The sequence below is a fragment of the Pseudorasbora parva genome, chromosome 10 (genome assembly GCF_024679245.1).
Source record: "Pseudorasbora parva isolate DD20220531a chromosome 10, ASM2467924v1, whole genome shotgun sequence".
Classification (NCBI taxonomy): Eukaryota; Metazoa; Chordata; class Actinopteri; order Cypriniformes; family Gobionidae; genus Pseudorasbora; species Pseudorasbora parva.
Window position 1 is genome coordinate 48117409 of NC_090181.1, and position 17065 is coordinate 48134473.

Below are 17065 nucleotides of genomic sequence, written 5' to 3' on the forward strand. Positions count from 1 at the left end.
ATGAGTCCGTACACGATTGGATAGTCCTTCAACCAATCAGAGCACAAGAGGCGTGATCAACGGGCATAGTTCAAATGAGTCCGTACGCGATTGGATAGTCCTTCAACCAATCAGAGCACAAGAGGCGTGATCAACGGGCATAGTTCAAATGAGTCCGTACATGATTGGATAGTCCTTCAACCAATCAGAGCACAAGAGGCGTGATTAACGGGCATAGTTCAAATGAGTCCGTACACGATTGGTTAGTCCTTCAACCAATCAGAGCACAAGAGGCGTGATCAACGGGCATAGTTCAAATGAGTCCATACGCAATTGGATAGTCCTTCAACCAATCAGACCACAAGAGGCGTGATCAACGGGCATAGTTCAAATGAGTCCGTACGCGATTGGATAGTCCTTCAACCAATCAGACCACAAGAGGCGTGATCAACGGGCATCGTTCAAATGAGTCCGTACGCGATTGGATAGTCCTTCAACCAATCAGACCACAAGAGGCGTGATCAACGGGCATAGTTCAAATGAGTCCGTACACGATTGGATAGTCCTTCAACCAATCAGAGCACGAGGTGGGATCAACGGGCATAGTTCAAATGAGTCCGTACGCGTTTGGATAGTCCTTCAACCAATCAGAGCACAAGAGGCGTGATCAACGGGCATAGTTCAAATGAGTCCGTACGCGATTGGATAGTCCTTCAACCAATCAGAGCACAAGAGGCGTGATCAACGGGCATAGTTCAAATGAGTCTGTACACGATTGGATAGTCCTTCAACCAATCAGAGCACAAGAGGTGTGATCAACGGGCATAGTTCAAATGAGTCCGTACGCGATTGGATAGTCCTTCAACCAATCAGAGCACAAGAGGCGTGATCAACGGGCATAGTTCAAATGAGTCTGTACGCGATTGGATAGTCCTTCAACCAATCAGAGCACGAGGTGGGATCAACGGGCATAGTTCAAATGAGTCCGTACACGATTGGATAGTCCTTCAACCAATCAGAGCACAAGAGGTGTGATCAACGGGCATAGTTCAAATGAGTCCGTACGCGATTGGATAGTCCTTCAACCAATCAGAGCACAAGAGGTGTGATCAACGGGCATAGTTCAAATGAGTCCGTACACGATTGGATAGTCCTTCAACCAATCAGAGCACAAGAGGTGTGATCAACGGGCATAGTTCAAATGAGTCCGTACACGATTGGATAGTCCTTCAACCAATCAGAGCACAAGAGGTGTGATCAACGGGCATAGTTCAAATGAGTCCGTACACGATTGGATAGTCCTTCAACCAATCAGAGCACAAGAGGCGTGATCAACGGGCATAGTTCAAATCCCATCGTTTCTCTATCTGTCGTGTTAAACCCGCCAATAGCGCACCAGCTGGATAAGCCAGTCTGTGATTGGTTCAGAAACAATAGTAATTAATGTACATATTTCCAGACTGCGTTGCCAGGCGAAATCAAATCGCTGGTGGATCAGGCTGGGCTTATCCAGTCTAACATTACACATAATTGGGCAATGTCTTTGTAAAATTGTACAGCTTATATTTATATATATATATATATATATATATATATATATATATATATATATATATATGTATATATATACATTTGTATATTATAGGTTGTATTACTTTATTACGAATGAATGACTATTGACTATTATTATTAAATGACTATTGCAGTTTATAACACAGTTGAACACTGCGTTCTTCCTCCATGCAAATGAGTCTGGCGCCCGTTTGTGCCGCGGATTCCCAAAATGCTTTGCGTTCGCCACTAAGAATACACAACAAATTAGCGATCTTTATACTATATATATATACACACACACACACACACACACACACACACACACACACACACACACACACACACACACACACAGTGTTCAATATGCTGTCTACCTGCTGTGTTATAAACTGCAATAGTCATTTTCCAGCATGGAAAAATAATATTAAAACTAAGCCGTGTTTCAGAGGTGACAAAAAGGCGACGGATGGCATGAATAGCAGCAGTAAGGAGGCCCAAGATTACCTTCTTAATAATGAATGTCCAAAAGAGGGCATTGACAGTACATTGTACTTTAAATGGGGTTGGATAAATTGAATTGACATCGAAACCGAATATCATCACGTCGTACATCGAGCAGGGACAGTTTTTGTGCATTTTGTTTCCTGATTTTACCAGAAAAATGTGAAAATCTCCGCAGCGGCGTTAAGCGTTAGATTAAAGCGCTCGTCTGTGTGAAGACTGCCGTATGCAAGAGAAATCTGCGTCACTGATAACAGCGGACACGAGTGCCAGATCGCCTCTTATCAACAAACGAATGAAACGATGCTCTTCACTGCAAAAAATGCTTTTCATACTCAGTTTTTTTATCTTGTTTCTAGTCCAAACATCTAAACATTCTTACATTAAGAAACATTTACTAGACATTTACAAATTATTGTCTTGCTTTGGGGAAAAATAACTCAAAATGATGTTCACTCATCATCAGTGTTATTCACTTCACTGGTCATGTTTTGTATGATTGGTGTGTATATTTTACACGTACATATACACTTTTTTCACATATTTATTTTATTTTAGGTAAGTTTTGGATTAATAACCCTTGTTCCAAACATCTATGTTGTCATTTTTGTTTTGTAGACAAACAAGAATAAATTATTATATTTTTTTGTTGTTGTTGCAGAATCTTTTCTTAAAACAAAAGATTTTATTATATTATTTTATTTTCTTAAAATAAGATAAATAATCTGCCAATGGGGTGAGAAAAATAATCTTGTTTTCTGTTTGAATTAAGATTATTTTTCTCATCCCATTGGCAGATTATTTATCTTATTTTAAGCAAAAACTCTCTTCATTTTGAGTTATTTTCCCCAAAACAAGACAATTACTTTTGCTTGTCTAGTAAATGTTTCTTAATGTAAGAATTTTTAGATGTTTGGACTAGAAACAAGACAAAAATACTGAGTGAGAAGAGCATTTTTTGCCGTGTGTAGAGGGTCGACTGTGATGATTACTAAGGCCAGATGCTCCTTCACTGGCTCATGAGATTCTCACTCAAATGAGAGGCGGAGCTAAAGCCGCTCTTTAAGGGCCTCGCGGGGCCCCTCTCCATTATCGACATCAGCAGACGGGCCGGACCCGAGAGGGCCGCCTCCATCAGGCCCTGCAAACACGCTCTTGTTTTCTCTCTTCCTCCTCAGCTCCGGCTTTTATCCTTCCGTGGAGCTGCAGGTGTCCAGGTGGAGTTCTGGGGCCACAGGACCGGGGCCGATCGATCGCTCGAGGTGTCAGGAGCGCAAAAAAAATCAAACCCGTCTCTGATTACTTCCACATTACTGCTGAAAAAGAACATAAAAAGAAATGGATACCTTTAAACCTGCTTAATACATAAATGATGACCTCTGGGGTCAGTCCTGGGACGCCGGCGATCGATGCCAGAGCTAATAGAAGCGAGCTTTACCTGTGTGGAGGAACGCAGAGCCGCTTATTTGATTACTGGCCACATGACATTTACATTGCAGTCAGAATCAAACCAGGATCCTGTTTGCTCTGCGCTTTGTGTTTTTAAGCTGCGTAAAAAATGTAATCGTTTACTCGCCCTGGTATCGACCCAGACTCTGCTATTTTAGTATCATTGAGATACTGTTATAGTGTACACAATCAGGCATAACATTATGAGCACCTTCCTAATATTGTGATGCTCCCCCTTTTGCTGACCCGTCGAGGCATGGACTCCACTGACCCCTGAAGGTGTGCCGTGGTATCTGGCACCAAGATGTTAGCAGCAGATTCTTTAAGTCCTGTAAGTTGCAAGGTTGGGCCTCCATGGATCGGACTTGTTTGTTCAGCTCATCCCACAGATGCTCGATTGGATTGAGATCTGGGGAATCTGGAGGCCGAGTCGACGCCTCAAACTGGTTGTTGAGCTCCTCAAACCATTCCTGAAGCATTTGTGCTTTGTGTCAGGAGCATTATCCTGCTGGAAGAGCCACAGCCACCAGAATACCGTTTCCATCAAAGGCTGAACATGGTCTCAGCAATGCTTAGGTAGGTGGAGCGTGTCAAAGTAACATCCACATGGATGGAGGACCCAAGGTTTCCCAGCAGAACATTGGCCAAAGCATCACACTGCCTCCGCCGGCTCGCCTTCTTCCCATAGTGCATCCTGGGGCCATGTGTTCCCCAGGTAAGCCACACACACACACACACACACCCGGCCATCCACGTGATATAAAAGAACACGTGATTCCTCAGACCAGGCCACCTTCTTCCATTGCTCCGTGGTCCAGTTCTGATGCTCTGACCCAGTCGTCTAGCCGTCACAATCTGGCCAAACTCGCTCAAATCCTTACGCTTGCCCATTTCTCCTGCTTCACACACATCAACTCTGAGGACTAAATGTTCACTTGCTGCCTAATATATCCCACCCACTAACAGGAGCCGTGATGAAGAGATCATCAGTGTTATTCACTTCACTGGTCATAATGTTTTGTATGATTGGTGTGTATATTTTACACGTACATATACACTTTTTTCACATATTTATTTTATTTTAGGTAAGTTTTGGATGAATAACCCTTGTTCCAAACATCTATGTTGTCATTTTTGTTTTGTAGACAAACAAGAATAAATTATTATATTTTTTTGTTGTTGTTGCAGAATCTTTTCTTAAAACAAAAGATTTTATTATATTATTTTATTTTCTTAAAATAAGATAAATAATCTGCCAATGGGGTGAGAAAAATAATCTTGTTTTCTGTTTGAATTAAGATTATTTTTCTCACCCCATTGGCAGATTATTTATCTTATTTTAAGCAAAAACTCTCTTCATTTTGAGTTATTTTTCCTAAAACAAGACAATTACTTTTGCTTGTCTAGTAAATGTTTCTTAATGTAAGAATTTTTAGATGTTTGGACTAGAAACAAGACAAAAATACTGAGTAAGAAGAGCATTTTTTGCAGTGTGGGATTATTCATAGCGGTGCTCTTGTTTTCTTGCTGCATCGATTCATGATCCTGCTGATGTGTGTGCTTTACTCCTGCAGTACTCTGGTCTCCAGGACGGCCTCGTGTCGGCCTTCACTCTCAGCCGCCGTGAACGGTTTTCCAAAGATTTTTCTGTGTTTGTGGCCACAGCCGTACCATGACTCTCCATCTCAATCCACGGATAGGAAATATGACTGTATGCAACCTTCCTCCAAGATAAAATATGAATTTACATTCAGTCAGTTTGCAGAAAACATCTATCTGATATTTTACTCTTCTGTTTTTTTTTTGTGTGGCATTGAGGTCATCTAAAAATAAGTAAAAGAAGCCAGATCACATTTACGTCTCATAATTGGAGAAATCATGTTGTCTGCATTGATACACCTTTTTTTTAATGAGCATGAGATCTTAAGAGCATGCAATAAAAGTCTGTGCTGCTCGCATTTGTGGTGAGATATTGTTAGCAGTCGATTGAGTCTTATAGGGTTAGTTCTCCCTCATGTCGCTCCAAACCCCTCAGACCTTCCTTCATCTTCTGAACACAAATGAAGGTATTTCTGAGGAAATCCGAGAGCTCTCTGACTCCTCCATAGACGGCAATGTAATGAACACTTTAAAGGCCCAGAAAGGCAGACGCAGTTCATGTTGGTCATCATCATATGTATCCGTCGTGATCACATGATCAGCATTGGCCAATGGTAAGCCGGCGTTCTTGCGTAGTTTTGATGTAACTGTAGTGCTGCACTGTATTTACTGCGTCGACAGCGACAGACAGACAGAATTAAGTTTTTTTTTTGCGTCTTGTGTATTCTTGTGGCTCCATAACATTAAGGTTGAATCACTGGAGTTACATGGACAATTTTAACCATTTTTACTGCCTTTCTTGACCTTGAAAGTGTTAATTAAACTGCTATCTTTGGAGGGGTCAGAGAGCTCTCGGATTTCATCAGAAATATCTTCATTTGTGTTCAGAAGATGAACGAAGGTCTTACGGGCATCAACATGGCTGTACATGCTTTATTGTAATGAACAATGACTGAACATCCTCATGTAAAGCTTTGTCTGACTTCAGAATGGATTCAGTCGGACGTCTGTGGAAAAGAGCTGCATGAAGATTGGTCAGAAGTTCTCCTGTGTTTATGAGTAAAAGGGTTTATTTCAGCGGTTCGTGTTTAGTCGGAGTGGGGTTGCTGTTCGTTTGCCTCATGGGAATGGCTGAACGAGAGACTCTGATCTCTCTCTCTCACACACACACACACACACACACGCACACACACACATGCACACACACACGCACGCTAACAGTCCCAGTGCTAGATAAAGAGTCTAGCCTAAAGCTCTTGTAATTTGTTTGTGTTTTCTGCCTAATGTAGTTTGCTCAATCTTGTTTAGTGATGATGGAAAGCGATAGGCCTTATCTTGGTTTGCCAAAGGCATGAGCATCTGACAGCGCTCCAGCAGTGACGTTACCCTGCTTTCAGTCTGAAGTTTGACCACTCTGCACGAGTTACTCGCATTGAATGGGATTCAGATGGCATTCAGATGTCTCAGAATAAGCAGTTTGCAGATTCTAGCTTTTGTGACATCACATATGCTTAGGCCCTGCCCACGACTGTTGACAGACTCCGCCCTATTAACTTAAACCCCGCCCATGGCTGCTGACAGACTCGGCCCTATTAACGTAGACTCCGCCCACGACTGCTGATAGACCCCACCCATGAATTCTGACAGACGTGCTGCGTTCCACTCCACTTTTAGAATCGCACTTGCAAACTTCCCTAAGCACTTCCCCTCGGAGGAATCCCCGCCGCCATTTTGAAGTGCGTTCCACTTCGTGAAGTGGAAAAGGGAAGTTTATATGGACAGACCCTCGATTTTGACCGAGTGAGTGAGTCTACTTCATATGTACACTTCAGGCAGCTTCATATACCACAATGCAACGCGACTGTGACGTCACCACACATATTGCGTTTCATTTACCCCATCACAAACAATTCTGTGATATTTTTAAATACATTTAAAACAACCCAAACACATCCATATATATATATATAGAATGCTGCATTAAACAATTTCATAAAGGAAAAAAATAAATAATAAATCAACTCCATAGTGGATTCCAAGTGATCAAGGGCTTAGGGCATTCCAGTTCAGCAACCATTTCCTTGCTTTTTAAATTACATGTTTCTTTATATTTGGTCAAATTATGTTAAATGAACCATTACGCCGTCTCTTTATTGTTGCTTAGTGATTTTTGCGTTCTTTGGCTACGGCAGTTAAAAGTTTATTTCCGGTCGCTGTTGCCGTTCCATTAGTGGCTGTGGCTTAAAGTCCCTAATGTAGCACGGCTGCTGACAGACTCTGCCCTATTAATGTAGACTCCGCCCACGGCACCTGACAGACTCTGCCCTATTAATGTAGACTCCGCCCACGGCTGCTGACAGACTCTGCCCTATTAATGTAGACTCCGCCCACGGCACCTGACAGACTCTGCCCTATTAATGTAGACTCCGCCCACGGCTGCTGACAGACTCTGCCCTATTAATGTAGACTCCGCCCACGGCACCTGACAGACTCTGCCCTATTAATGTAGACTCCGCCCACGGCTGCTGACAGACTCTGCCCTATTAATGTAGACTCCGCCCACGGCACCTGACAGACTCTGCCCTATTAATGTAGACTCCGCCCACGGCTGCTGACAGACTCTGCCCTATTAATGTAGACTCCGCCCACGGCACCTGACAGACTCTGCCCTATTAATGTAGACTCCGCCCACGGCTGCTGACAGACTCTGCCCTATTAATGTAGACTCCGCCCACGGCACCTGACAGACTCTGCCCTATTAATGTAGACTCCGCCCACGGCTGCTGACAGACTCTGCCCTATTAATGTAGACTCCGCCCACGGCTGCTGACAGACTCTGCCCTATTAATGTAGACTCCGCCCACGGCACCTGACAGACTCTGCCCTATTAATGTAGACTCCGCCCACGGCTGCTGACAGACTCTGCCCTATTAATGTAGACTCCGCCCACGGCACCTGACAGACTCTGCCCTATTAATGTAGACTCCGCCCACGGCTGCTGACAGACTCTGCCCTATTAATGAAGACTCCGCCCATGGCTGCTGACAGACTCTGCCCTATTAATGTAGACTCCGCCCACGGCACCTGACAGACTCTGCCCTATTAATGTAGACTCCGCCCACGGCTGCTGACAGACTCTGCCCTATTAATGTAGACTCCGCCCACGGCACCTGACAGACTCTGCCCTATTAATGTAGACTCCGCCCACGGCTGCTGACAGACTCTGCCCTATTAATGTAGACTCCGCCCACGGCACCTGACAGACTCTGCCCTATTAATGTAGACTCCGCCCACGGCACCTGACAGACTCTGCCCTATTAATGTAGACTCCGCCCACGGCACCTGACAGACTCTGCCCTATTAATGTAGACTCCGCCCACGGCTGCTGACAGACTCTGCCCTATTAATGTAGACTCCGCCCACGGCTGCTGACAGACTCTGCCCTATTAATGTAGACTCCGCCCACGGCACCTGACAGACTCTGCCCTATTAATGTAGACTCCGCCCACGGCACCTGACAGGCTCTGCCCTATTAATGTAGACTCCGCCCACGGCACCTGACAGACTCTGCCCTATTAATGTAGACTCCGCCCACGGCACCTGACAGACTCTGCCCTATTAATGTAGACTCCGCCCACGGCTGCTGACAGACTCTGCCCTATTAATGTAGACTCCGCCCACGGCTGCTGACAGACTCTGCCCTATTAATGTAGACTCCGCCCACGGCACCTGACAGACTCTGCCCTATTAATGTAGACTCCGCCCACGGCTGCTGACAGACTCTGCCCTATTAATGTAGACTCCGCCCACGGCACCTGACAGACTCTGCCCTATTAATGTAGACTCCACCCACGGCTGCCGACAGACTCTGCCCTATTAATGTAGACTCCGCCCACGGCACCTGACAGACTCGGCCCTATTAATGTAGACTCCACCCACGGCTGCTGACAGACTCTGCCCTATTAATGTAGACTCCGCCCACGGCTGCCGACAGACTCTGCCCTATTAATGTAGACTCCGCCCACGGCTGCTGACAGACTCTGCCCTATTAATGTAGACTCCACCCACGGCTGCTGACAGACTCTGCCCTATTAATGTAGACTCCACCCACGGCTGCTGACAGACTCTGCCCTATTAATGTAGACTCCGCCCAAGGCTGCTGACAGACTCTTCCCTATTAATGTAGACTCCGCCCACGGCTGCTGACAGACTCTGCCCTATTAATGTAGACTCCGCCCACAACTGCTGAGAGACTCTGCCCTATTAATGTAGACTCCGCCCACGGCTGCTGACAGACTCTGCCCTATTAATGTAGACTCCGCCCACAGCTGCTGACAGACTGCCCTATTAACGTAGACTCCGCCCACAACTGCTGACAGACTCTGCCCTATTAACGTAGACTCCGCCCACAACTGCTGACAGACTCTGCCCTATTAACGTAGACTCCGCCCACAACTGCTGCTAGTCTCCGCTCTATTATGATAGACCCCGCCCATGAATTCTGACAGACTCCGCCCTATTGTGATAGACCCCGCCCATGAATTCTGACAGACTCTGCCCTATTGTGATAGACCCCACCCATGCATACTGACAGACCCTGCCCTATTATGATAGACCCCACCCATGAATTCTGACAGACTCTGCCTTATTATGATAAACCCCACCCACGACTTCTGACAGACTCAGCCTTATTAGCATAAACAGCACAGTCCTTCATGTTTTTCAAGTAAAAAAAGTGTGCTTATTAAAGCTAAAGTTATTCAGTCGAGAGCAGTGAGTGATTTTCTGTTGTTCTCTTGTTGTTTGATTCATATTACCTGCAGATATAGTAGTAGGTACTGTATATTACACTTAAATACATGCATGCCATTTCTTTATGATTTTTTTTAAGTGAACTGTGTGTTTTTATCATAACCTTGTGTGTGTTTGACAGGTTAAGCGCAATAAAATATGAAAGAGGACATAGTTTGATACTCACGGGACGCTCCGTCTGACACACAGCTTTCTGTGCGCATGCTAAAGATGATCATCAAAACCACACGTGTTTTTGGTAGAGTATCTGAGGCATGAGCTGTACAGGCTCCGCCCTCTTCTGTGTAGGGGGCGGACCAGTAGCTTATTTGCATTTAAAGAGACATGCATGAAAACAGCATATTTTTCCTTTCACTCAACAGTGGGCATTTACAACATGATATACATGATCTGTGGAGATTTTTGAGCTGAAACATCACACACACATTCTGGGCACACCTGAGACTTATATTACATCTTGTGAAAATTGGTTATAATTAGGGGTGTAACGATACACGTATTCGTACCGAACGGTTTAGGTACATGGCTTTCGGTTCGGTGAATAATAACTGAATTGAGGCTAATAGTTGGGCTCTGTTGTTAACCTTTAATATTACAATGTGTAGCTTTGACTCACTACACAAGTAATGACTCTATATAGTTTACAGCGGTATATTTAAGAAACTTAGTTATATTTGAATTAATTTAGGGACAGACACATTTTTTTTTCAGTATATATATATATATACCACTGTTGAATAAAAATAAATAAAAAGCCATTTTGTAAAACTGCTGTACCGAAATCGTACCGAACTGTGACTTAAAAACCGAGGTACGTACGGTACCGTCAGATTTGTGTACCGTTACACCCCTAGTTATAATAGGTCCTCTTTAAGGCATCGCTGGATGTGAGGTTTGAACCTGCAGCTCCTTGCTCGTCATCTCAGATCTCTGACTCTCTTTCCTCATCCTCTCTTTCCTCATCCTCTGGTTGTTCAGGAGGAGATGCTTGTGGAGGCCGTGTCTGTCGGGGCCATTCTGTCGGACTACCAGAGAGTACGTGTGGAAAATGTGTAAGTGGAGCTCTTGTTTCTCCTTTCCCTTTCTCACACATAACAAATTGCATTGTCCCGGAGTAATTTACAGTAAGCCAATATGCCAAAGACTTGTGTGAGACTCTAACATGCAGCTCCACCACATCATTTTGGATGATATTTAAATAAATAACACCAGTCGGGTATGGGGGTAGATTTGTTGCGTTATTCCAAACAAATAAATGTAAAGCGATTCACAAAAAATTAATAAATTCACAAATCAATAGAATGAGATCCACAAATATATGCAGGAGTTTCACAAAAATGAATTAGATTCACAAGTAAATACAATGACATTTGTGAATAACAAAAAAATCCACACATATATTTTTGTGTCACAAACACACAACTCTGCCTTGCGTAAGTTGCATTCATTTGTGAATCGCTTCCTCTGCATTTGTGGATCTCTGCTTGCATTTGTTAAAGGGGTACTTCAGCGCTGGGAAGATGAATCTGTATTTAAACTGGGTCATCAATGTAGTAGAAATGTGAAATTATTTTTGAATTTGGTGCCTTCTAGACTGAGAAAAGACAGAAAATGTATTTTTGTCTCATGGGGATGAAAGACTACAATTCCCAGAATGCTTCGCTGCCCTGTGCCATTCCCAACGCCACCAACTTGATTACTGAGTTAGAGAAGAAACTACAATTAAAAACTTGTACGTGTGTGTTCAATATAACGCGTGAGTCGCCGCGCGAGTGTCACAGCACTGAGCACTGACTGCAGGAGTGATGAGAGCTGAGGTAATCGCGACTACACTCGCGGCATACATTCACAACGCGAGTTCAGTCTGGCGCGTTTCAGTTCATGCCTTTGCAAGCTTAACTTTCATAAAAATTAATTTGAGAAGTTAAAAGACTTACATTGCTCACCATAGCTCCGTTTAAATGAGTGCCTGTAGCTGAGCTGAGCTCTGAGTGTGATCTCCATCCCCCTTGCGTGGATTCAAAACATGCGGAAATGGCTCCCTCTGCTGGCTGTAGTCTTTAGCCTCTGGGCAAACATACCTCCTATGACGCAAAAATCGTCAATTTGCATCATAGGAGGAATTTTTCCAGAAATAAAATGCATAAATCTCTTGTCTCAGGGAGATATGAGGGGGAAAGCACAATCATTTGAATATACTCCAGGGTTTCTACTGATACAAAGCCATATGCTAATCGCTGAAGTAACCCTTTAATCGCAGCACAGCGCGTGGATTTTGAAACATTTCTAACGTCTAGACTCAAACAAATCCACAAAAAGTTAGACTCCACCCACCATCTACTTAAGCCAATCAGATAATCGTGCTGACCAATCTTAGCACGTTCTCGCTCAAACCAATCACGTTTTGGCCAGTGCCGCTGAAAACAGAGTTACGAACACTGATCTGTATAAATCTATATATCTATATAATTGGGGTTGCACCGACTAATCGACTAGTCTGCTATGGCGCTTTAAAGCTCCACTGTGTGATATTTCCCCCATCTAGCGGTGTAAAGGTTTATGACCATCCAGTGAATATTAGTTTCTGTTCCTCTCAATTCTGATTTAACTCCTACGGTGGCTGATTTAGTCCAAGATTAACACGGCAATCCTCCTCTTCACATTCGACACGGTGCCATCGAGTGTTAAACGCGAAAGGCGAAGCTTGAATTTACGGGTATGTCCCTCTTTGGCTACTGTACTTTCAAGATGGAGGAGCAACATGGCGGCCGGCAGTCGAACCCCTCACCCGTATGTGTTTTCAACGGCATATTATAAACTTACGAGAATACTTTATTACTTAAAAGAAGTAAATATACATTAATGAGCACATATATTTTTGAAAGAACGAAGTGTTTTTAGCTAAGAATAAACTAAAAAGTTACACAGTGTAGCTTTAAGCTTGAAGTCGACTAGTCGCTGGCCTATAGAGGGCGCTACAGGATAAACAGCCATTTCCTGACACGCAGGCTCTGTTTCCAACAGTTAAAAATGACAAATAAATGCATACTCCGTGAGCTCTCCACAAGACATGTTTGATTACCATCTGGTTGCTCAAAATAGATCGGGAGGATGCACACTTATTGTACACGTGAGTTAATCACCGCGCTAAACGGATGCATGCTGCAATGCAACACGCGCATCCGATCGCACATCACGCGGAGATCGCGTGCGCCTCACACAAAACCATTCAGTAGCGCAGAAATGTCATGTCAGCACAGTTCTGTGATTTATCAATAAAATAGCTTAAACTGAAAAGTTCTAGCATATATTTCTTGATAACTAAAACTCACAGCTTCACTATTAGGAGAGAGATGCTGGCAGGTAGAATTAATTCACACACAATCACTCACTAATGCATTCATATACATGTGATCTTTATCGTGCTACTTTATCTGTATATTATTCAGAACGAGCAGAAATATAATTAAGCTTAACTTAAGCTTATTTGTTCATTAATGACGTCCTCAGCGACTAGTCGACTCGACTCGACTTTCATCACATAAATGTCTACTCGCTCAACCCCTACTATATAAATCTATATAGATCAGTCTACCTATTTGTGGATTTGTGTGAGTCCACGCGCTGTGCTGCGATTAACAAATGCAAGCAGAGATCCACAAATGCAGAAGAAGCGATTCACAAATGAATGCAACTTACGCAAGGCAGAGTTGTGTGTTTGTGACACAAAAATATATGTGTGGATTTTTTTTTCTTCACAAATGTCATTGTATTTATTTGTGAATCTAATACATTTTTGTGAAACTCCTGCATATATTTGTGGATCTCATTCTATAGTTTTTTTGTGAATCACTTTACATTTCTTTGTTGATAAAAATATATTTGTTTGGAATAACACAACAAATCTACCGCCATAGTTGGTGACGAGATGGCTGGCCGCTTGGCTCTCTTCAGATGTTCAGTTGTGGTCTCATTTCCCTCTATATTCCTCAAGCTGAACTCAACGACTGATAATGAGGTGTTAGGAGTTTACCGTATTTTCCGCACTATAAGGCGCACTTAAAGCTACACTGTTTAACTTTTTTAGTTTACTCTTAGCTAAAAACACTTAGTTCTTTCAAAAATATATGTGCTCATTAATGTATATTTACTACTTTCAAGTAATAAAGTATTCTGGTAAGTTTATAATATGCCATTGAAAACACATACGGGTGAGGGGTTCGAATGCCGGTCGCCATGTTGCTCCTCCATCTTGAAAGTACAGTAGCCAAAGAGGGACATACCCGTAAATTCAAGCTTCGCCTTTCGCGTTTTAACACTCGATGGCACCGTGTCGAATGTGAAGAGGGGGATTGCCGTGTTAATCTTGGACTAAATCAGCCACCGTAGGAGTTAAAACGAAATCAAGATTGAGAGGAACAGAAACTATTATTCACTGGATGGTCATAAACCTTTACACCGCTAGATGGGGGAAAATATCACACAGTGGAGCTTTAAAAGCCTTTAATTTTCTCAAAAAACGCCAGTGCGCCTTATAATCCGGAGCGCCTTATATATAGATCAAGGCTCTCTGTAAAAATGTTTCAGTATGAAAAACCAATAAAAACGATTTAATAATAAAATGTTTCAGTACGACTGGTAATCTACAAAACCACACCGCGTCTCTACAGTCACTATTTGATTGAAGGCAACAGCACTAGTACGGGACATGAACATCGATGAATTTCGAGGCAGTCCTTCTTGGTGCTTCCGTTTTACGCAAAGACGTAATCTCTCTTAACGTAAAATACAGCTTTTCATGGTTTGTTCATGCCAGTTCACAGTACATTAACTATTGTTAAAAATATTTTAATAATGCATTAGTAAATATTGAAATTAACATTAAAAAAAGATTATTAAATGCTTTAGTTCATGTTAACTAATGAACCCTTGAAGTGCAGTGATGCCAGTAACTTAATTATTTAATAACGCGTTACTCTAATCTGACTACTTTTTTCCAACAACGCGTTACAGTTTCCAAACCAGTAATCAGATTAAAGTAATTTACCCAAGTCACTGTGAGTTACTATTTTAGTCTTTTTCCTTTGTAAAAAGTAAAAAAAAAATTTTTTACTTTCTCTGTGCATCTCGGGGAGAGTATTTTTCCAGGAAATATTTTTTTAATTTCAACTTAAAATTGTTTCACTATATTAGTGAGGACATTACATAGACTTCCATTGATTTTATATCAGGTTAATGATACTTTACAGGGAGTGCAGAATTATTAGGCAAGTTGTATTTTTGAGGATTAATTTTATTATTGAACAACAACCATGTTCTCAATGAACACAAAAAACTCATTAATATCAAAGCTGAATATTTTTGGAAGTTTTAGTTTTTAGTTTTAGCTATTTTAGGGGGATATCTGTGTGTGCAGGTGACTATTACTGTGCATAATTATTAGGCAACTTAACAAAAAACAAATTTATACCCATTTCAATTATTTATTTTTACCAGTGAAACCAATATAACATCTCAACATTCACAAATATACATTTCTGACATTCAAAAACCAAACAAAAACAAATCAGTGACCAATATAGCCACCTTTCTTTGCAAGGCCACTCAAAAGCCTGCCATCCATGGATTCTGTCAGTGTTTTGATCTGTTCACCATCAACATTGCGTGCAGCAGCAACCACAGCCTCCCAGACACTGTTCAGAGAGGTGGACTGTTTCCCCTCCTTGTAAATCGCACATTTGATGATGGACCACAGGTTCTCAATGGGGTTCAGATCAGGTGAACGAGGAGGCCATATCATTAGATTTTCTTCTTTTATACCCTTTTTTACCAGCCACACTGTGGAGTACTTGGACGCGTGTGATGGAGCATTGTCCTGCATGAAAATCATGTTTTTCTTGAAGGATGCAGACTTCTTCCTGTACCACTGCTTGAAGAAGGTGTCTTCCAGAAACTGGCAGTAGGACTGGGAGTTGAGCTTGACTCCATCCTCAACCCGAAAAGGCCCCACAAGCTCATCTTTGATGAGACCAGCCCAAACCAGTACTCCACCTCCACCTTGCTGGCGTCTGAGTCGGACTGGAGCTCTCTGCCCTTTACCAATCCAGCCACGGGCCCATCCATCTGGCCCATCAAGACTCACTCTCTTTTCATCAGGCCATAAAACCTTAGAAAAATCAGTCTTGAGATATTTCTTGGCCCAGTCTTGACGTTTCAGCTTGTGTGTCTTGTTCAGTGGTGGTCGACTTTCTGCCTTTCTTACCTTGGCCATGTCTCTGAGTATTGCACACCTTGTGCTTTTGGGCACTCCAGTGATGTTGCAGCTCTGAAATATGGCCAAACTGGTGGCAAGTGGCATCTTGGCAGCTGCACGCTTGACTTTTCTCAGTTCACGGGCAGTTATTTTGCGCCTTGGTTTTTCCACACGCTTCTTGCGACCCTGTTGACTATTTTGAATGAAACGCTTGATTGTTCGATGATCACGCTTCAGAAGCTTGGCTATTTTAAGACTGCTGCATCCCTCTGCAATATATCTCACTATTTTTGACTTTTCTGAGCCTGTCAAGTCCTTCTTTTGACCCATTTTGCCAAAGGAAAGGAAGTGTCCTAATAATTATGCACACCTGATATAGGGTGTTGATGTCATTAGACCACACCCCTTCTCATTACAGAGATGCACATCACCTAATATGCTTAATTGGTAGTAGGCTTTCCAGCCTATACAGCTTGGAGTAAGACAACATGCATAACGAGGATGATGTGGTCAAAATACTCATTTGCCTAATAATTCTGCACTCCCTGTATATCCCCTTACCCAATCTCTATCCCTAAACCTACACACACACACACACACACACACACATGTTGGTCTATGTGGTTTACAGGGACTCTCCATAGGCGTAATGGTTTTTATACCGTACAAACCGTATTTACTATCCCCTTACACTGCCCCAGCCCCTAAACCTACCCATCACACACACGCGCGCGCTCACACACACACACACACACACACACACACACACACACACACACACACACACACACACACACACACACACACACACACACACACACACACACACACACACACACACACTGCCCCTAAACCTACCCATCACAGGAAACATTCTGCATTTTTACTTTCTCAAAAAAACATCATTTAGTATGTTTT

The 17065-nt window shown here is 42.8% G+C and overlaps 1 protein-coding gene across 1 annotated transcript in view; it reads left to right on the plus strand.

The window, feature by feature from the left end:
* dph6 (diphthamine biosynthesis 6) overlaps nt 1-17065 on the plus strand; it is a 228992-nt gene that overhangs the window by 33696 nt on the left and 178231 nt on the right. Inside the window, exon 4 of the mRNA XM_067456290.1 lies at nt 10873-10946. Within this exon, the coding sequence (XP_067312391.1) occupies nt 10873-10946 (74 nt within the window). The remainder of the gene's footprint in view (nt 1-10872; nt 10947-17065) is intronic.